Raw genomic sequence first — 22,471 nt, forward strand, 5'->3', positions numbered from 1 at the left:
CTCACTTTCACTCTGATCCCCAGCAACACGCAGACACTCCTCTCCTCGTGGGGCGTCACTGAGCACACAAGAAGCCGCACACAACCACGGCTGCCCTCTACCCCCACCTACAGCTCTCGCAAGCATAGCCACCCCGCAGCCGAGCAGCCTGGGGCGCCGACAGGCGGAGCGGGACACCCAGCTCGGGTGAAGCAGCTGCGCCTGTAGAGCGGAGACCTCCTCCACGTCCGCGGGGAGCTCCCCGGCTCAGCCGGCGGGGCCGGGGCCGCCCTCCGGCCGCAGCGGGGCGGGCTCGGGCGGGCTCGGCCCCGGCGCTGCCTTCCGCCGGAACTGCCGGCAGGGCTGTGCCCCGGCGTGGGTCTGCCCGCAGGGATGGTGCAGGACCCGGGCGGGAGGCTGGTGGCGGAGCTGCTGCTGCGGGCGGGGGCGGCCCGCGACATCCTCTGCCTCTGCTCCCGCGCCTTCGTCGAGTGAGTAGCGCCGGGCGGGGGCAGGTTCCCGCCGGGGAGCTGCGGGAGGGGCCGCGCTGCTGCGGCCGTGGGGAGGGGAGGGGAGGGGAGGGGTGCGCGCAAAAGGGCCCCGATAGGTCGTGTTTACCACAGGGTACCAGCTGGGGGTGAGCAGAAGAGGGCGAGGGGAGCCCCCCCAAACGCCGGCTCTCGTGGGGGCCCTTGCCGGAGCCGGCCGGATCCCGCTCCCCCCTGGGCGTCCCCTTGTCCCCTTCCCAAACGGGTGCGGGGGGAACATCATCCTGGTGTCATCCTGAAAGGATCCGGAGCTGACCCTCCTCATCCTCAACGAGGGAAGGAGACCCTAAAGTTTAATTCCAGTGTGTTCGGCGTAGCTGCGACGTTTTCTGGGCGTCTCTCCTATGGGCTTTCCCGTCAGGCATTAATTAAAGTGTTGCCTTTTCCAGATTGTCCTTTTTATTTGTTTCGCATGTTTAGAGTCACAGGGCAGCCCATGTGAGAAGGGACCTGGGAAGGTCTCCTGGTCCAGCCTTTCGTGGGAGTGCAAGCCTAGATGAGTTTATTAAGTACCCCATCCTGTCGCATCTTGAAACCTCCTGTGATGGGGACTTTACTGTATCCCCAGGGAGGTTTTCTCCACGGAATGATTGTTTTTACTGTAAAAAAAAGTTGTTTTCGTGATGACTTTCTGCATCAATGTCTGTCTTCATTTTTACAGAGATCGAAAATTATATAAACTGGGATTAAAAGGATTTTATGTCAAAGATGACAATGACAGTACAGGTAACATAATGAAATGTACTATGCAATGTGATGTGCAGTCATACTGGAAGTGAGTTATGTGTGGTTATTTAAGTTCTGAATAATAGCTTAGCACTTGCATGGCTTTCAGGTTACCTTAATCTTGATGTGGAAGTTTGTGTCAAACCAGGTGTGATATTTATTCCTGGCCAGACAGACTTTATCACCTCACATAATTTTCCCGTGGTGCATGGAACAGATTACCTCACAGGTCTCTGACCTGTTCTCAGATCATAATTTAAACCAACCCAAAATTAATTGCATAATGGAGGGTCGGTAGATCCTACATGTTTGCCTGGGAGCAGTTCTGTCCTGCTGTCTCTAGCCCAGCCTAGGACATTAGCTGTTGCTGATTAGTCTGCTGGGCCAGAAGTAGAGAAGAAGCAATAGCAATGATGGGGGAAATTATCATTTGCAAATATACAAGGAATCATATGAGGAGGGCCAGAAGAGTAAGTCTCTCTCTTGGCATGCTTATTTCAAGGAATTCTCATGGCGTATACTCTGACAAATTCAACACCACTCCCTTACTCCATCGTGCTGAATTCCTCATATAGGCCTATATGAAGCATAATTCTTTTGGTATCTGTTTTTTCTATTGCTGTGTTGGTAGGTCCAGCAGCATATTAGCTTGATTTGAAAGGAAGTCTGAACAGAAATAAAAGCCGACAGTTAATAGCACAGATTAGACGGAGACAGTGTGAGAGGAGTGAAGAAGAAGAATGTAAACCATGTTTTTGTGCATATCTGTGAGTGAATTGTGGTGAGAATAATTAGTTAAAAACAGAAGAGTCTTGTGTTATGTGATAATTCAGCAGTAAATATATCATAAACAATAAAACCAAAAATTATTCAGTATTATCAGCTGTGTCAAGAGCTTCTGATTTCGTAATTTCCCTCAATATGCAGTTCCTACTTTCTCAATAGTATTAATGATTTTGTATACATATGATATTGCTTAACAATTTGACAGTGTGCAAGCAGTTGATCAGTTACCTCTAAGATAATTAGGTTCTGTAGTTCACACATTACGTATTTGTAAAATCATGTTATCTCTGTCAGTGTGGTTTTGAAAGATTTGTAACAAAACCAGCGATTCCTTGCTGCAACACATACCACAAGAACTCCAGTAAAGAATTTTTGGGTTATAATCCTGGTTTTTCTGTTGTTTGCTGGGCATTATTGCATTTTGCTCTGCAAGTTATTGAGGTGAATGTTTGTGGTGGGTTGACCCCAAGCACCTTCACCCTCTACCCCAGTTCTTACCGCTGCATATCACATTATATGGTGTGGACCATCCCTTCATCCAGTTTCCATCCGCAGTCCCAGCTGTGTTCCCTCCCAGTCTCTTGGCCATCCTAGCCTACTCCCTGGGGAGGGCAGAGTGGGAAAAAGAGAAAGCTACGAGGCTGTGCAAGCACTGCTCAGCAATAGCCAAAACATCGGTGTGCTATCCACACTGTTTTAACCACAAATGCCAAACACAGCACCAGAGGCTTCTATGAAGAAAGTTAACTCCATTCCAGACAGACACAGAGCAGTGTTTTGGCTATCAAAGTTACATTTTGGTTCCTGCTGATAGTTACAAAGAAATTGAGGTATTTATGAGGAAGATTTTAAATGGGAAAGGAAGCATAAGAGGCAGTTTTGCTGTTTTTTCTATGCCACACTGTGGCACTGAAGGATGAGTACCAGATTATATTCATAAGTAACGTAACTGTTAACAGGGGAAGAACAAGCATCTGAGGAGGAGAACCATTGTCTCAATATGAGATTGAAGGTGGATTCTAATCATGCTCTGGACCCAGAAGAAGTTGAACTAGACTCAGAAGCTGAGCTTATGAAGAGCATGGGGTTGCCTCTTCAGTTTGGTGGGCAGTCGGCCCAGAGGAACTTTGTGGTAAATCTTTGTTTTCTTTATTTGTTCTGTTTGCATTGTGTTTCCAGACGTCAGGGTGTGCCTCCTCTCGGTTATTTTTGGGATGGCAGTTCAGGGAAATGTATTCGAGTTGCCTTTAAACTGCCTGCCTCTCTTGCTTGTAAAAGCACACAGAACTTTGGTCTGTTTGTAAAATCCACCTGCCAGTTTGATTAAACAGTGCTTTATGCTTCCGTATCTGTATTGCTCGAGTGACTAGAGAGACCTGATTTAACACAGCGGTGGTAATGCTGGTGCTGATGTATCAGGAAACTAGAACACTCCAGTCTGAGCATGCATTTCATGCTGTCTGCTTTAATTGTTTAGCTTTTGATACTAATATAAAAAACTGGTTTTCAAATCCCCCTTGCAACTGATAAAGCCAGGCTGTTCCAAAGGGCAGGAGTGAGGCTTTGGTGCTCTGCTTCTCACAGAGAACATTTGAGCTTTAGAAGGGGACTAATGTCTTCACAGATAAGAAGAAGACTGTGGGACATTTAGTGTCCACTTTATGAAATACAGACCTGCCTGGCAGTGAGAGAGCACTTTTGTGCAGAGCACTGCATGGTTCTGACCTGATTATTTTGTAAATAAATAGGAGAAACTGGTATGGGATTTAAAGTGGTGGCATATAAATAGACAATACAGACATCCAACTTCAAGCCCAAGGTATATATGCAATTTTTGTTACTATGTAGTAATATTGCAAATAAGTTGAATGGGAAGATAATACTTTTTTTTACTAGACTACTGCTAAGCATTGTGCTTTGGTCTGGGTGTTTTAACATGACATTATGACGGATGAAGATGAAAGATTAGTGCCAGTTCTCTGATTCTATCATCCTTATATAACATCCTTATTCTTTTGTCAATGCAACAAAATTAGGGATTACAACTGATGGGACGTTTGGAGTAATATCTGTGCATTTGCAGTCTTGCCTGTGTGAATTCGTCTGCAAAACAAGTGGAGTTATATTTCATGAAATCACCAGGTTACCTTAGTGTTCCTTTCTGTAACAGGTTTCTGTTCACTACATAACCATAGTAGCCAAGTTTGTTGTAATAAGTGAAATGGTTATGTTGCCCAAATGAAAGGGCCACCTGTTTAGGGAGGAGGCTGTTTTTCCCTTGTGTTTATGTTTGGGGCAGTGTCTTCAGACATATCAGAGATTCAGCTGCAGGATTTACAGAGTTTATGAGTATAAAGTGATGCTTTTTTTGTGTACAGCACCCAAAGATAGCAAGGATTTAACGTTCTGTGAGGCTGAGCATCATATGTTTGCTATCCTAATAAGACAGTGTTTGCTGGTCAGGCAGATACTGGGTGAAAGTAAGGGTCTGCCTCCATAGCCCCCTAAAACAGGTCCTTGATGTTACTGAGATGCTATTGCTGTTGAGCTCAAACCTGTGACCTCTCAATTCCTGACCAAATTCCCTTTAGGATTTTACAGTGTTTCATGTTGATGTCTTTCCTTCTGAATCCTTGAGCTACTGATGACTTCCCTCTCAGCAACCCTGCTTCTGTCTGTAATTCTACCTTTTTTTTTTGTGCATGTCTTTCTACAGACTTCCTTACAGCTCTTTCCACAACTTCCTCAGAAGTGTCAGACAGGGTTAAGCAGCAGGGCCCTTTCAGACCCAAAACCTCTACTGCCTTTTTGGGGAGATACCTAATAACAGCAGGGTTGCACTGAGAGGGATGGTTACAACGGAAGGAGAAATGTGCTCAAAGAGAGGATGAGACTGTAGATACATTTTGGACTTCTAAGAGTGTTTTTCCATTTTATTTTAGGAAAAAGAAAATTATAAAAAGAGAAGTAATATGAAATTTATGAAAAAGAAAAAGAAGAAGAAGAAAAATGAGTTACAGCGAAAATGTGAGGATAAAAGGGGGCAGGAATGCCAGGATGAAGGTTGTGGTGGTAGTATCCAGGCCATTTCTGGTGAGCTGGCCCTTGCAACAGAGCAGTGTGAGGTGAGCAGCAAACCTCAGATTGTAATTGAAGAGAACTGTGAAAGTTCAGAAAGCCTTGCAAATGAGGCTTTATCCAGTGAACTTAAGGAAAAATGGGAGAAGTACTGGAGCGAGTATGGAGAAGGCCTTCTTTGGCAAAGTTGGTTGCAGAAGCATCAAGAGGTCTCATCATCTGAAGCCATCACAGCCTCTGAGCCTTGGAATAATCTGGACACCAAGGGAGAGTGGGAGCAGCATTATAACGAACTGTACTGGTATTATTGGGAACAGTTTCAGTACTGGACAAGTCAAGGATGGACTATTGAGAGCTCACCTGGGGACAAGGTGGAAGTTAATGGGGTTGCAGAGGAGACTGGTCTTTCAGGAGAAATGAACTTGGTTAGCCCCGAGCCTGACTGCAGTGAAGTGCTGAGCTTGGAGCTGTCTCCCTCTAACACCAGAAGTGATGAAACACTCCCTTCAAATGCTGAGCCCCACAGCGAAATCATTTCTGGGATTTGTAATTTAAATCTGAATTTAAAGGAAGTGGAGCAGAGCAGTGCAGCTCGAACAGTAGCCCACCACGGTCATCAAGAGCACAGTTTGTCCGACTGTGAAAGCCAGAAGGAGCCCTGTGATGGAGGAACCCGGAAAAGGAGTGCATCTTGTGAAAATAAAAGTGTTAACCAGTCAGGTAATACAAAATCAGCTAAAATTGATTCTATCAAAGTTTCTCTGTGTGGTTATATATCAGAAACAAGGGCACATCTGTAGTATGCCATTTTAAAAAAGTCAATCAAGCATTTTGTGGAATGACTGTATACTTGATTCCTTTTTCTTCCCTCTGCTTCTCTGGATGATTTCTCTCATCTCTAACCTGTATATTGAATGTGTTCTTCAACCAGAAGTGATTTTAGCAGAACATGTACTTCATAAATCTTCAAATGTACTACAGAAAGCGATGAGAGAGCACTGTTAGTGCACATTTATTTATCTTGGTATTGCAGCTGTGTCATGCAGCTGATATGTCTCTTCTTACTGATAGTCTAAAATGAATGAAAATTCAGGTTGATGTTCTTAAGAATCTGACACGTTTTAAGAACAGCTTGCTAAGAAAAAAAACAGTTCTGCAGTTCTGGGGTTGGTGTTTGCTTTAGTTTTTTGCCTTCTGTCTAAAAATGCCATACTTACAGTTTTCTTTTGTTGTACTTGGTTACTGTGGACAGATGTGTTGCAGAGGTCCTTTCCAGAAGGGAGTTATCAATTAAGCTATGAGCTGCAGTCATCTTTAAACCTTAAATTCATATATTCATAACTATGCTAACATGGGAAAGTGCCAGGTAGTAGTGAAGCAGTGTGGTGAAAGCCAATGGCTGTTCCTTACACTGCTTCTGTGAGGGATATAAAAGATGGGGCTTCTCATCTTTTTTGCCAGTCAGTTAGTTCAGCATGCAGAGAGACAACCATCTCCTTTGCTTGCCGGTTCTTGCCAGCATTCATTGTAAACAGCAGTGTCACATCTTTCCTGACTGTTGGATGTTTTCTCCTGTGAAGAGAGGGGATAAAACACGAATTGCTAGCAACTCAGGACTTCAGTTTGGTGGAAAACCTCTGAGTCTGCTGCAAGTGAATTTCTGAGAGGAAGAAGCAGATGTGGTCCCACCTTGATCCTACAGTAGAGTTGGAATGGGAGAAATGAAAGGAAAATCTCCAACAAGAAATGTGTTTAAATCTTTTGTTATTAAATGTACCTTTGCCTAGCTAATGGGATGGAAACAAAATTTTTCATAAAGGAAGAAACTGTTTCAAATTTTTTACCTTGTAGGCATTTTATTTTTCTTATAGAGCTGAGATAATTTAAAGTTGGTCCTATGCAAGATTTTTAACTAAGATTTGTAACTAATACCGGAAACTTTTTTGGTATGTTGTCCCTCAAACAAAGACAGGTAAATATATGTATGTTTAGCATTTGTGCCTTATTTGTCAGATTCCGGTATGGATGACAACCTAACTGTAGCTGCAGATGTACTGTGGGGACAGGAAGATAAGGAATTGATTTATGCAGATGGAAAATATGATCTATCTTTTTTTAGGTTCACAGGAGTCGTGTAGCATGAATTCAAATGAGAAAGAGCAGTTGCTGCTCCATGACCAAGATGAAGATGAGGATGAAGAGCCTCCTGAATACAGACATGTCAAAGTCAAGAGAAGGCAAGTCATGAAATTTAAATGAGCTTTTTTTCTTAAGAAGCCAGGTCCAGAAGCCTTCTGAATTTATAGTAACTATATCTTTGATTGAGGATGTGAGTTAAAATGTCAGTACAAAATCGCATAGTCTTCCATCACTCCTTTATCACTTTGCCTCACAATGAGCAGTGGATGTTTCTTCTCTTCTGTTGCTTTATGAAAACACTGTATTGCCTCAATGACTGTGCAAGGTGATGGTACTATTCTTATGTCACTGAAGGATTCAAGATTGTTAAATTGCACAGGAAAATCTAGGTCTAATTAGTGTAGACAATGCAAGAACAAAGGTAAATAATTTGTATTTTTTAAATGAATTGTATGCTGCCTGTAAAATGTTCAGAGCTATAGCAGTCATAAAATAGCTGATCCCTGTCTTGTCACTGTCTTTTTCTTTCTTCTCTAAAAATCTGTAGCATCAAAGATGATGAAATGGCTCTTCCTGTCTAATAAATTTGCAAACTGAAAGGTGGAGGAATGAATGGATTGTTAGCTGCTAATCATGTAGCTTTGGGTTTGTTCTAGTATTTTCCTGTTGCCATAGCACTAATAATATAGTTAATGTAATAGGTGATGAAGGCAATTTGGAAATAGAATGAACAAGTACTATCTTCATCAGTTCCATGTAAGGTTTAATATTAAATATTTTAAGAGGTCACTCAGAATAGTTGGGATATTATAATCCCATTAAAACGACATATGAGCCTAGAATTGGGTGAAAAAAACCCAGAACCTCACGCACAGACTGGTGTTGTCTGCTTTGTTTGGTTTCAGCAGTGTGTGGAGGAGCTTAGTGAAGCCCACATTTAAATGTTTTCAATACATGAGGCTTTTAGTGGTATATCTGCAAAGTAAAAATCTTTTTTTTACAGTAAGTGACTTCGTCATCTGTGGTTTTTTCCTAGCCATGAACTGGATGTGGATGAGAACCCAGTCGAAGATCCTGAAGAAACCTGCTCTGTGTTGGGTTTCAAGTGTGGCACAGGACAAAAGTAATTACTTATGAGGAACTCAAGGTTTCTTCATAGCAAGTCAGCTCTCTTGTTATTATTGAAATAGACCATCCATCTCCATTTCCATTTTGTTAAACTTTCAAAGATAATTTCCAGAGTTCGTCTTTGCTCTTAATAAAACTGTCATTCTTTGGCTAGAGAGAGAGATGCAGAGTTACAGATACTAAAGTGCTTTGAAGCAGAAGCATACCTCGTACTTGCAGTCATGTAAATGTTAAATGGCTGGTCAGCTACTTAAATTAGAACTTAAAGGCTCTGACAATGAATGGTCCTATCAATTAGGAGTCCTGTGAGCTTAGACAATCATTCATATCTCTTTTATATTAGAAAAAGGTTGCTTTATACTAGTGAAATGTTGCTGTATTAATAAAGTGTTGCCAGGGTGTTGACCAGACAAATTTCGTTTTTGGTGGTATGAGCTAAAATTACAGGGGTCAGTGCTGTAGAAGGAACGTCATAGGACACAGGTAGACTGTAACTTAGGTCTAGCACTTCCACAAAATGCAGTTGTTTATTACATAGCTGTTTCAAAGAGAAGCATGCTTTGTAGCTGACAACTTTTCTTCTACTTTATAAAAATTATTTAAGTCAACTGTCCATATTTCTTTTGTGGGAGGAAGTTGGGTTTTTTTTAGTAGGTTGTCTTCTTATTGCATTTGCCAGAAGACAAAAGTAGCTGTTTTGGGGGTTTTCTACAGCCACCAAAAAGATATTTTATTCTACTAATCAAGATCTTTTTTCATTTCCTGTTCCTCAGGCTGGCCTGGGAAATTGTTTCTGTCTAGAGTTATAAACGTATTAAAAAAAATTTAAAATCTAAACTCAATTTGGTTGACCATTTTTCAAATAAAAATATTTAAATGTTTTCATGGAGGTACATTGTTTTGCAGCTACATCCATGACATATATTTTAAGTGGAGCAAATGTCTTAAAAGGAAATAATTTAGTCTAAATTATCTTTTTGTAGACATCAACATTTATGTTAAAGTTTCTAGACTGGAAATTACCCAACTAAGTACTTGTCTGTATCTATTTATTTACTCTCAGGTATGGTGGAATTCCAGATTTCACCCACCGACGTGTGCAGTACTTGGAGAAAAAAGCAAAACTCAAGTCCAAATACTTGGATATGCGTAAACCAAGGAAGAGCAAAAACACACACATCTTCTTCATGGAGGAATCTGAAATGACATGCAAAAAAAGCAAAACTTTGAAGAAGGTAGTTTTAATTGTTAGCATTGTTGTAATTCATATACTTGTCTGCTGTGAAGCCAGTTGTTAGTGCTGGCATTTCAGCAGTGACAGAAAATGTTTGTGTAGATTAGTATATTTCACGTTCTTAGTAATTTTTATCAGCGGTTTTGCTAACACCTCTACATGCATTTGTTTTCAGCTCTAACTTTATGCTTTAAAAAAAAAAAACAAACAGAAATTACTAACAAGTAGAAACACTTGTTCACCATAGATTTTACTCCATTGAGTCTCTGAAAATATGAGGGAACAGATTTTAATGTTACTTTGCCTTCTTCTGGATGCTTGGCATTCCCTGACACCCAAGTGCAAAATACTGTTAACCTGGTGGTGACAACGCATGTTGTATTGAACTCCAGTCCCATTGCTATAATTTTTGATTAATTTTTGATCTTGTACCTGGGGCCAGTATAGTTCAAGGGCAGCTTTAATTATGTGAAGGGAAAAAAAGTTAAAAATTTCCTCAGACTTTCAGGTAAGGAAGTGGTCCAGATCTAGAGCCACTCAGAGCAACTGTAATGTAAAAGGGAGCATCTGCGTGTGCCTTTGAAGAGTTTGGAGTAGCATCTGCACGTTGGTTAGGAGGTAATGTCGAGCTCTCTGCTGTACAGCAGAACCCTTTACCACATGCACCACTGGGTACATCTTGGAGATGAGGCAACTAATGTATGAAGGTAATTTTACCTGTTTATGCTGAAAATCTTCTCCCTAAGAGTACGTCTGACTGCAGATTGGACAATAGTCAATTAAAAAGTAGTAGACTTGGTCACCTGTGCTGTGACAAGTCTAACTCTTTATGTTTCAGAAAAAAAAGAGGGCATGTTTAAGGACTTCTTGAATGTTTTGACTCTGGATATTTTACTGTTTCCAAAATACACATGGTAGAGAGTACCTGCAGTGGCAGGTGCTTTTGAGCTGTGAGGCTTTTAAATTGCGTTCTAGGTACCTGGGAAGCAATACCGTCTGATTATCTGTGATATTTGACAATTGCAGGTGGAAATGTTCCTGAAGCAGGTTAGTAAACCTGAGGAGGAAGCTACATCCCAGCCAGCCATCCCTCAGGGTAAATCGGAGGCACTGTCTGTGAGCAGCAGCGAGTCAGAGGGTCAGGAAGGCCTTACTGCCACACAGGCTGTGACACTGAATGCTGAAACCCAAAAGCCACCATCTTCCAGTGCAGCCTGCACAGAACCTGGAGGGAGTAACCTTGAGGAGGAGGAGGCACGGGATGCTGCAGCGAGTGGCTCCGATGAGCAGGGTGCAGCGAGGCCAGAGTGTGGCGGTGGGCGGCAGCTTGTCCCTCTGGATATTCCAGATTATCTCCAGGCAGACACAGAGGACGTCAGCCAAGGTACATCAGTTTCCTACAAACCGGTGAAATGAATGGCAGTGGACTTAATCTGCCATCCCAAGTTAGTGTTGTGCACCACTTACTTATTTTGTTTACTTAAAGAAACATGATTGAGAGCTGTGATAGTGGAAGCATGTCATTCCTGGAGTGCCAGAATCCCAGATCTCGTCTTTAATGTTGACATTATTTCTTTATAGATAAATGGTAATTGTTGATCTTCAGCGCGGTCTAGCAGGTTTCTAATTTATGCCTCCTTCCCCCTGCAAGGATGAGGGTGATTAACTTCAGGTAGCTGCACAGACCATCAAGGTTTGGGTTCTCAGATGCACAGTGCTGAGCTCCATGTGTTGTTAAAATTATTTTCTAGGGAAAAAAAATCAATATTATGAACTTTTCTATTTAACACTAAACAAAGGAAAAGAGGATTATTCAGGTTTTTATACATAGTTAATCCTTCCTACGGTAATTCAATTGTGTTAGATTCCTAATGTAAAACTCTTGTCTAGATTAGTTCTTATTCTTTACTGATACAAGGGCATTAAATTGGTCTCTGATCCACTTGTTTGCTCACTACAGGAGTTTATTCTTATCAGTTGAAGATTAAGGCTCTTATATGATAGGTGAATTCTTATGATTTTTAGGGCTGTGACTGATCCCTTGAAATACAGGATGCTCTTTTTTAACATAAAACCACTAATCTGCATAATCTGGCAAACAGTAATAAAGGACATTTAGCAGTATTTTTAAACAGGATCATCTTATATCTTAAGTCTCCCCTACCTACCAGTTAGATTCCTCGCTTACAAGAACAGTAACTGTTAACTTTTGCAGTGTCTTCCAGCCGTAGATGAAAAAATTACCACACAGAAGAAGGAGAAGAAAAGAAGAAGAAAGAATAAAATTGCACTGAGATCTATACCTGCTGAGATTGCTGCTGATCCAGAGCTGGTCAAGTACTGGGCACAGCGCTACCGGCTGTTCTCTCGGTTTGACGAAGGAATTAAACTGGACAGAGGTGTGTTTAGTACCAAGCGTGCTGACTTGGTGGTATAACATGTATCCTAACCTGTGGTCCTTCTTACAGTTTATTACTAATTTTCTTAAAGGAGGAACTTTACTGAATGTGTGTTTGCACCTCTGGATAAATTCCACCCCTCCCAGCAGGCAGGTGAACAGAAGTCTTGGACTTCAGAAGTGCTTCCACTGTGGGACACCCCTATCTGCATTAGTCCTGATGTTTGCTGAGGATCATACTGGACCCAAGTTATACTTGGTCATGACTTTTTCAGAAACTCAATGACATTTTTCTATTTCTATTTTTGTGAAACTTCCAAATATGCTGATGGATCCAGTTTTGTTGTTTTGTTCTGGCTTTCAGCAGTCACTTTCAAAATTACTTTTTTCCATTTTTTTGCATAGAAACCACTTCAAATCATAGACTTATAGGTAAAAGAGGAATTAGGATTACCATTCATTTTGTTTGTTGGGTTTGTAAGCCTTTCATTTCTAATGCTCTCCCTCATAAACATGCAGATTATTTGGCAGGCCAGACATTGTGGTGAAGAAAATAACATGTCAGATAAGAGCGAATATTTCTGGTTTTCTTTGCTATAGAGCATAATCGTGATGTATAAAGTTTTTCATAGCTGTGTCTGTGGACTTGTCCTTGATAAGCCAGAATCCTCAGCACCAAGTTGAAAAAAGCGCTTATTGAGATCAAGGCATATCTGTTTGCTTCAGTGAGGCTTTGTTTGCTTAGCAAATCGCTGGACTGACCAGAGTTTATCATCTTCAAAGCCTGTATTTCGTGGTCAAATGCACCAAGCCAAAATTCTTGGGATTAATGCTAAACCTTCAGTTTTATGTGGGGGTTGGTTGGTTGTTTTTAAATCAGGTGACCTTGAAATAAAAGGCGAAAATACATTCCTTCCCTTTCCTTTGCAGAGGGTTGGTTTTCCGTTACTCCTGAGAAAATAGCTGAGCATATTGCAGTCCGTGTTAGTCAGTCGTTCAACTGCGATATCATAGTGGATGCGTTCTGTGGGGTTGGAGGAAATGCTATTCAGTTTGCATTGACCTCAAAAAGAGGTAAGTAGGTGTTGCATATAGCATTATTTTGTTTCTTCAATCTTTTTCCCTAAAAAACTTAGGTATGTGCTTTGTTGGCTGATTTTTTTTTTTTGGTGCTTCTGTAGCAACAGCACCTTTTGTTGCTTCATATGACTCACAATATGACCTTTCTGTTTTCAAAAAGGGCCTATAAAACTGCTTTTCGATTTTAAGTCAGAGTTGGATTTGTGTTTTTCTAGTCAACGTTATTTTTACGTGGCGTAATATCTAGTCTGTAGGATATTCTGAAGTTTGCCAGTAAAAGTGGACTTCTATCAAAGCTGCTACTTTTCTCAGTTGTTACTCTGAGTCTGTGTACTCAAAATCAGGTTACATGTGAATTGTACTTAAAACAGAATCACCTGCAGGTGCAGTAGAACCAAATACAGGAGAGTGATGATAACTTAGTATTAGGCTAATGCCAGCTAATGGAATTGTAGTGAAATACGTTCCTGTAAAAACATTTCCTATTGATGTTCACCTGCTCATCAAATGCTCTGGTCAATTACAAATTCATCTAACTCTTCTGAATAATTTCTGAGCAAGATAAGTAGTAGTTTTCTACTGCATTAAATTTGGTAGGCTATAATGCGTTCTATAAATATTTTCTAAATTTTACTTAGCTTTTTGTATTTCCTGGCTAAATTATTTTTATTCTTACGCCCTTGAGCTGTGCTAGGTGTGATCAGCTACAGATAAATGTTTCTTTTTAACCAAGGGGAAGAGTAAGTTTCTAACTGACACCCTGTAAGTTGTCAGGCTCCTGCCAAAATTGAAGCAAGGAGGACTTCCTCTCTTAGGTGGAGAGCCTTACCCACTATTGAGCCAAGATGCGGGGTTGTCACAGTAGCAGATGTTTGACTGCCAAAAAGTAAAGCTTCCCAGATTTGCAGCAGCAGCTGAGCCTTCCCAATCTTGGCTGTGTGGCTTCCCTTGTTGGTTTGTAAATTCAGCCATTCTGCTCTTGGCAGGTCCTTCCTCTCTGAGATGCTGTAACTTCATGTCTACCACGACCTACAAAACTGAAGTAGTCACCTCGCAGCAGTAGATTATGGATGTGACCTGTATCTGGTGGCTGCAGAAGGACACCTTCCTTCTGAAACGTCCTGACCTTGGTTGGGTGGCGCTGGCAGTTCCCACTGACCTGCGTGTTTGCTCTCTCTCTCTCTCTCCCGTGCAGTGATCGCGATCGACATCGACCCCGAGAAGCTCAGCCTGGCGCGCAACAATGCGGAGGTGTACGGCGTGGCGGACCAGATCGAGTTCATATGCGGGGACTTCATGGTGCTGGCTGCCGACCTGCGGGCAGATGTGGTGTTCCTCAGCCCGCCCTGGGGAGGGCCTGATTATGCCACTGCCGAAATCTTCGATATCCAAACCATGATTTGTCCGGATGGATATCCTTTCCAAGTTGTGCACTGTCGTGGTTGTTAGTCATCTACTAGTGGTTTTCTCTCTTTCTTCTCCCTCTCTTGACACGGGGTTTGCACGTCTGGTTGCGTGGAAGATACGGTCAGCAGCTGAACTCCCAGAAGTGCCACGTTTGTTTAGTTCCCTTCCCCCAGCCTCAGCTATGTGGCTTTGACCATCTAAATTTAAATATTTTTATTAAAAAAAAAAAAAAGTGATGAGTTAGTCTTAAAAGTAAAAAAAATCCATTAGAGGATTAAGTAGCTTCTTAATTTAAAGCATTAATTCAGGAGTTTTAACTGCTTTATGTGATTTTATTAAAATACCCTGAAGTAGGGTATTTTATCAAATTATTATATCAAATAGACATGTGGTATATATAGATAGATAATAATTAGTTATGTGAGCTATAACTTTGTCATTAATTCCACTTTTTAATTGATTTATAAGGGGAAAATCTTATTTAAAATATCTTACTAAAACTGTTCTCAATCATAGCACCTGCCTGTGACTTGGGAAATCACAGAAGAGTGCAAGCAAAATATTAACACTTTTAATTAATGTATAAAATCCCATGTTAACTTATTAACAGTGCTATTGAGCATTTATTTGGAAAGGTATCAGCAAAATAGTTTCATCAAATATGAAGTGTGTGGGGGGGGGTCTTTTGCCCCAGAATAATCTCATTTGTTTCCTTTTTTGCTAAAATGTAGCTGTATTTATAAGAGTAAGAAAATCTTTGTGTGCATGTGTGAGAGATGCCACAAAATGGATTAGAAAACAAATGTAAACCAAATGTATTAGCTACAAACTACGCTCAAATTTCTCAAATACCTCTATGTAGTTCAGTTAAATTTTCTTAAAAAGTGAGTGTTGGGGCCTTTTTTCTGCTTTCCAGGGCACTAATGGTAAACTAGAATTTCTGCATTTAGACGATACTAATTTCTGCATTTCAGAAGAGATTCCTACTCAAACACTCAGAAGACTAACTATAATTTAATTACAAAATTACTGAATTTGAGTCATACTTTAAAAATTAATGAATCTAAGTAATTTTTCCTTCCCCATTCTTGTTTTTTCCTTTACTGGCCTCTACATTTGAAATTTTCAGGCTCTCCAAGAAGATCACCAACAATATTGTGTATTTTCTGCCTCGGAATGCTGATATTGACCAGGTATGTTACTGGATAAGGGCTTGGTAATTAACAAAATGCTCAGCTGGCATAAAACACAGGTTATTATAAGAACAAATGTAAGACTTCTAAGTCTGTTCAGCTGAATGTGGTGTGTTAGGGTTTTTTAAGTTTGACCCTGGTGTTAAATGATTTCTCTGTTAGAAGCACTTTTGATGTGTTTAGAAATGGGAGCAGCAGATATTTCCATGATTTTGGCACTGTCGCATCTTAAAGCAACAGATGGGAGTTTCATTCAGAAGCTCCAAAGCCAGTAGCCAGACAGATGTGTGATTTTAAAAGAAAAAAGATACATTTTAACCAGCTCTTACTATGTGATAAGTTGCCAAGTCTCAGACTTTGATGTCTTTCAGTTTATGAAGGAGTTGCAGGAAATCACTGTGCATCCTGCAGTCACTGCCATCACTGATCAGACACAAATGCTGTGCCACCAGAGGTGGTACTGATGCTCTCTACACAGATGTGTAGTTCCATATGGGCTGCTTGCATTGCAGTGATTCGTGATGAACACACAGTTTGTGGCACTGGTTGGGGTGGGGGGTTTGTGTTAGAGGGTTTTGTTAGATTTTTTTTTTTAAGCATTTAGATGACTAACAATTCCCCTGAGTGTCTGGTTTAGTTTCCTCTGTGTATTTTCTCTGTTAATTAGGTCTTGTAGCTTTTTGCAAAGAAGGGATCGGTGAGATGGTTTCCTCACCTGCAGTGTGCCACAGAACTTCCCAGGAATATTTCTGCCTTTTCCAAGAACTCTGTCTGACTCAGAGCAGGCAAGGTGTCAGGCCATATGGTGGCTTGTGGAATGGTTGGTGGCAAACAGCTGGCTTGAGAAACAGGCTGAAATTCACATGGCCTGAATATTAGCACACTCTGAGCCCACGCTGTGCACAGCACCATTGCTGTGGCAGGTGATGATGATTCATTTCCTTTTTGCACTTCAGGCAGGTGAAATGTCAAAGTGGCTTATGAATCTTTGAACAGGGACCTTAATTTTAGGCATAGTTTCTCTAATTTCAACTCCCAATCACTGCATTTTATGAAATATTTCATTCCCATGGTCAAGAATGACTTTAGCAGTTTTCTGCTCTGCTTCTGAGCATTTTTTACTGGGTTTATAAACGGGCAAAGGCATCTATGTTTCACTTATATTCCCACAAAAGCATCCAAGATGCAGGCCTGCATCTATTTCTGCGGAAGAGTTCAGCACCTCTATGTGGTTGTGTCAGGTGTCTTACTACCTCTACACCTTGGTGTGATTGGCTCTGAGTGATGTTGATGTGTAGCCATGGATTTGCCTTTACACAGATGGCTGAAGAGTAACAGCTGTTGCTCAAAACCATGGCTTAGTTGTTAAAAGTAAATGGCTGTAGGTCTGAATTCAGTTCTGTTCAATGTTCCAGGCTGTGGGCTACTCTCAGGAAGAGAAATTGGCTCTTCACGCCTTTTTTTAGAGATTGTGTCAAAATGAGAAGAAAAAAAAAAAAAAAAAGTTGATGATCTGAGAGCAGGGAAAGAGAATGTCAGTCTAGCCCACTGTTTAGGGAAATTTCATAATCCTGTGTGGACAAACTTGTATTAAACATGTCCTATACTAAACGTGACCTTAGTGGATACAGTGGTCCAGAGGACACTGGTTATGGGTTTGGCTGACAACGTCTCTGGCTGTATTTAAGAATGAAGCTTCTGGATTTACTGCCATTTCATATCCATGGCTGTGAATCTCCAGAAAAACAACTTTTTTTTTTTTTCTTTAATTGTTTTTTATTAACTTCCTTAATATAGGCAGTTTTCTTCTCAGTTTGCTCACGATTTTGCCCACAGTTCTTACTTTTCTCGTGGACCAGATAGGGTGGCTTCTGCTGCAACAACTGCCTTGACAAGGGCCTGTGGGCACCACTGCAGGGGTGTAGTGATGTAGCTTGGGGTGTGAATGTACCCCATAACTCCAGGGACCTAAAAAAGCTTGATGAAGTAAACTTTAAACTTTTTGCAGAAGACTAACACCCGAAAACTGACTAACGGATACAGTGATATTTGCTGAACAGATTTTCTGCTGCCTTAGATTTGAATGGAAGCTTAAAAACCTAAGTTTGGTTTCTGATAACATTGCTCAGGCACGTAGGATTTGCCTCTTCTGTGTCTTCAGAAATTAATTTAGTATGCTCCTACACATATATACACGTGCTCCTACATATATATACACATAGGCTTTCAGAGGTAACTTAGCTTTTTCTTTTTATGAAAGAGAGCTGTTAGATAGCTAGAGGAGAGCAGGGATCCTGCTGCTGGTGAGAAAGCAGATGGTAGCTGACCTTGACTTAGATGTGTTGAAGAACTCTGTGTTCCTTGCTTTATTAAAGAGATCCAGCCTTGTTCCACACGATTTTATAGCAAAACAATGCTTATTATGTCTGGAGGCAGTGCCTTTTCTGAGTAGAGTTAGTGTTGCAAAAAAACATGGTGTTCTTTGAATTCCCTTTAAAAAATCACTGAGATCAAAGAGAATTGAATTTTTGTATTTCTACCTCAAGAGGGAGCAGCGAACCAGGGGAATACGGTTGGTGCATTTACAAGAAATGTAAAACATTTCCCTGAATTGCATCAAATTTCCTTGATTGCAAACATATACTTGTTACAAAAATTGTAATGTATGCAGGTCCATTTTTAGGCTGAATCAATCTTTCACAGTATTCTTTCTTGTTAGGGAATAATCAGGAATTATATATGTGTGCATGCACATACATTACAAAATACTGTTTTATTAATGCCTACTGTGTAGCTCACATGTGACACCCTTATTGATACCCATCTCTCTGCAGCATCTTCACCTCAGAGTCTTTCCTTTCTATAAGTTTTTTTTACACTCTTGAAAAAAAAAAAAAAAGGAAAAGGGAATATTGTAACAGAGACTTCCACAAGTGCCTTAAGAAGCATGCTTGTTGAGACAGGATGATTAAATGTAGTTTATGAAGTGTTTAGCAAGCTGTGCTCTGCCTCGTCGTGCAGAACGGAAAGTGTGTACTCACCTCAGAGACAAGGATTCATCTCAGGCAGTCCAGTCTCCTTCATGGACTGTTTTCTGTACCATGTAATACTTCTGTATCTTAATATTTGCAGCGAAGAACGGGGAGCCTGAGAATTGTTGCTGTAGGGTCTTCTTCCTAATGGTGGGGTATATTCCTATCACCTCATCGTAGGAGGCACACTCAGGTACTGTTCATCTCTCACTGATGGTCAGAATGGAGTCAGGATGCCTGATGGCTCCCCCCAATAAAGTGATGAGCCTAAAATGTTGGTGACTTTAGAGGGCATCCCTCTGCCAAGCTGGCACCTTTCTAAAGCTTGGTGTGTGGCGGCTTTCCCTCACACCATCAGGGTTGACTAAGCCCTTCTGAGAAACTTGGCAACTCCTACGTAATCAAATTTGCATCCACCAACAATTTACAAATAAACATCATCGCAGAGGATTTGCATTTCTCTCCTCTGAATACTGGGTCAGTTTGAAGAGCGTACAGTGCCAGATCTGTTGCTGCAGAGCCTGTGCCCATGTGCTCATTTAAAGTTTCGTCACCTTTGGGTGTGTCAAATACTCCTAGTCGTTGTTGGAAAGTCTTAGTTATCCTGGATGTAGCACTCAGAGACTAGACATGGCAGATGTAAATTCTCGGCTGCCCTTTGGTGGACACCACCAGTCAGTGGAAGAGCAGCATTTGCCTGCATGGTGATGAAGCATCTTGTTTTACTTGGTCTTCTAAGAGAAATATGTAGTAAACACTAGTGTTTAATACCAGTGCATTAGTCACTCTTAGATACGCAAGTGACACAAACTGTGCCCTGAAAGCAGGAGTGCATAACCCTAAGACAGTCATTTCAATGTTATATTGAGCTGACTAATCCAAGTAATATTTTAGAATACTTGAACGACATTAGCTATAAAGTGCAAAGCCTCTTAACGCTATTTGGAAGTGACAATCCAGCTTTGGTTTGTAATAAATTAAAAGTATAATCTTAACATCCTCCTGAAAAGAAAGATACGGATCACCGCAGAATGTTAACTGCTTTTAGGATTTCAAGTACGAGCAGATAAGTTGTAAAATTAACATTCCTGATCACTTGCCAATTTCAGATTCTTGTGCTATTTATAAGTCAGCTAGCCTCTGCTTTTTTACTTAAGTGGCAGGTTCCTCTCTGACAAGAATGTGGAGGGTTTTTTCCTATCACCATTAAATTGAAGGATGAAGAAACCGCTCACACTTCTCTTTTTGTCTGCAGAAACAAAGAAATGAAAAGGGGGGAAATAAAACCAAAACAGAAAAGTAAATGCTTGATCCAGATAAGTGTGGCGATTTTCTGGGCAAGTCAATAAGGATTCGGAGTATAATTTAAAATTATCTGTTATTTCCTCCTGATAGTAGGCCTAGTTTTTACTTAAAGTAAAATAGAGGAAGTTCAGCGTGTTTATATTTAAACCTGCACAACGGAGTCAGGTCTCAAGGGAGTTTAGAAGTGTTAGTAACACAGCCTGAACTTTAAGTTTCAGCTGCTAACATCATCTTGGTTTAAAGATCAGTTAAAATCTACTGCAGGCTTCTAGACCTTGATCACTGTCTGCCAGGGAAGTTTCCCTGCATACAGAAAATTCAGGAATAATTTTCCTGCAGCAGCCTGGGAAAACAGAGCTGGCTGTGGAGCAGGGACCCCCACTACAGGTGGTAGGACCTTGGGGTCCAAGATGGAGGGGAAAAAAAAAAGCAGTCAGTGTTCAGTTTTGGTGTTCTTCCTTCTGACTGTGCGGTTGCCTGTAGGCTGACATTCCTCAGAGGAATCTTACTGAGCATCATGAGCAGGAACAGGAGACGGGAGAGTATTGCATGCTCCAGTCCAAAATACGAAGTCTGCTGTCTGTCTGGAATTATTAAGCATTAAAGGTGTGCACCAGGCTTGGTCAACAGAGCGTGAATGGTGAAATTCTCACTCCAGTGGTTGTAAACATGAAGCTGGGACCAGCGCTGCCTGACGGGCTCTCCCTGCCTGCAGATACACTGCTGCCCCCTGCCTTACATTCCACGCTGCCTGCAACTCTAACCCGCACAACAGCTCTTTTCTTTTTTTTTTTTTTTGTTGCAATAGCAACAACAAAAAACTGTAACTGTTTTTTGTGATTTCTCTGCCTGTTTGGGGGTTGGGTTTGTTTGGGTTGTTCCCCTCCACCCTCCCTTAGGAAGCGACCTTTATGCTTCCTAATTCTAATTGCTAAAATTGATTTTACTCTTCCCCAGAATATGGGATTTGACATCTTTTAAAGCACAGTTTACAGCTTGCCTTTTGCCACAACTGGCTGTCTCAAATGCCAAGTACCCTGCAAACTGAAGTTCAGAATCTCTTGCTCAGCACAGCGTGTAAAATTAAGAGTATTTATCTTTGGTTCTGAAATCCTCTTATTTTCATGATTTGAGTGAGAAGGGTTTTTCAGTCCTAAGAAAGCCACAAACCACTTCTATGAGTTAAAGGAGACATAGGAGGAGGATCAGAGCCGTTAAGCGACAAGGAAGATTTTCCACCAGTATTAACAGAGCAGAGATGAGTTTTATGTGACTATTTCATGTGAATAAAAGGTTTGGGGTTTTGCCTCTTTTCCTGTGCATTGATTGGTTTACTTCTCGTTCTTTGTTTTTCAGGTGGCTTCCTTAGCAGGCCCAGGAGGGAAAGTTGAAATAGAACAAAATTTTCTCAATAACAAACTGAAGACAATAACAGCTTATTTTGGTGATCTAATAAGAGATGACATCTCCTGAACTCAAGTGTGGATTCTTCCAAACCCAACCTCCCTGACTGCTGCTTTGCTTAAGCTTTTGTACAGCTGACTGGTCAAAAATGACTTAAAGCCATTTTCCACTTTAATTTCTGTTTACAGAAATTTGTTCTGTTTATTGTTACTGTCAATAAATGTTTTATAATAATTTTGACAAATCTGTAAATGTAGAGAAGCTGTGACTGTGTGAAGAAAGTTCTTTATACAATGCAGTCCTGCAAGGTTTGAGGCCCACCCATGGAAGGGGCACTCATAATTTCTTTGCAGCTCTCACAGGTGCTACTTCTGTGCTTGATCTGGTTTTAAGCATCCAGAGGGTCAAGAAGAAAAGCCTGAAAGCCTCCAGGTGTTTCAGGAGCTGTCACTGTGCTTGAGAAGCGTGTCTGAACATCAGGTGGAACAAGATGGTCATGAGAGATTAACCCCAGTCCACCTCTATGGCTCCATGCTCACTGGGAAACCTTTTCAGGTTTTCTTTGTAGTATGAGGGTTCACACGTTACTTCCACTGAGTGCTCTGGTTTGTTGCAGCACTAGGAGAGAGCTGGGCCTGTTTGTATCTGGAGGCAAAGCTCTACCCTTTGGGTTTTGCTGTTTTATTAAATTTTATTTTTTTTTCTTCCTTGCCAGTCCTCTTCATGGTGATGATATTTTGAAGAAACCTGACTGGAGGTTTGTATCAGTAAATAGAGGGGTATTTGTCCCCCTGTTCTTGAGGCATTTTGGATCCTCACACAGGCTTCAGGGAGGGCTGAGGGAACCCAGCGCTTCCTGGTGAGGCCTCCCTGCTCCCACTTGTGGTTTGGAGGGGAAGAGTGGCTTTTGACCACTTCTCCAAGCAGAAAAGGAGGCAGGCAAGAAGTGCCTAGGGCATGGATATGGCATTCTCACTGAAATGCTTGTACAGTAAGTCCCCAGTCTCAATGTTGAGCTTGTTTCTGACATAAGA

At 41.2% G+C, this 22,471-nt stretch overlaps 1 protein-coding gene across 2 annotated transcripts; it reads left to right on the forward strand.

Moving 5' to 3' along the window:
• The first annotated feature begins 336 nt into the window (after positions 1-336).
• On the forward strand, positions 337-21,676 carry TGS1 (trimethylguanosine synthase 1). Of its 2 annotated transcripts, none has more exons than XM_027889527.1 (13): positions 337-470; positions 1,189-1,253; positions 2,996-3,171; positions 4,982-5,837; positions 7,237-7,354; positions 8,293-8,379; positions 9,448-9,619; positions 10,645-11,002; positions 11,844-12,017; positions 12,947-13,090; positions 14,292-14,508; positions 15,618-15,696; positions 21,390-21,676. In XM_027889527.1, the coding sequence occupies exons 1-13, from the start codon at positions 373-375 to the stop codon at positions 21,504-21,506; spliced, it is 2,661 nt and encodes an 886-aa protein (XP_027745328.1). In that variant the 5' UTR covers positions 337-372; the 3' UTR covers positions 21,507-21,676. The 2 variants fall into 2 exon arrangements, with proteins under 2 accessions (XP_027745328.1, XP_027745329.1); XM_027889528.1 differs by having other exon boundaries at positions 2,999-3,171.
• Positions 21,677-22,471: the final 795 nt, after the last annotated feature.

The sequence above is a fragment of the Empidonax traillii genome, unplaced genomic scaffold (assembly GCF_003031625.1).
Source record: "Empidonax traillii isolate 1590-97213 ecotype Southwest subspecies unplaced genomic scaffold, ASM303162v1 scaffold264:size1143063, whole genome shotgun sequence".
NCBI lineage: Eukaryota > Metazoa > Chordata > Aves > Passeriformes > Tyrannidae > Empidonax > Empidonax traillii.

Excerpts from the sequence above, each read along its gene's own strand:
- TGS1 (XM_027889527.1), top strand. The coding sequence starts at position 373 with ATGGTGCAGGACCCGGGCGGGAGGCTGGTGGCGGAGCTGCTGCTGCGG. Across the intron at positions 471-1,188 it reads TGCTCCCGCGCCTTCGTCGA|AGATCGAAAATTATATAAAC; the intron begins GTGAGTAGCGCC and ends TCATTTTTACAG. Across the intron at positions 7,355-8,292 it reads CATGTCAAAGTCAAGAGAAG|CCATGAACTGGATGTGGATG; the intron begins GCAAGTCATGAA and ends GTTTTTTCCTAG.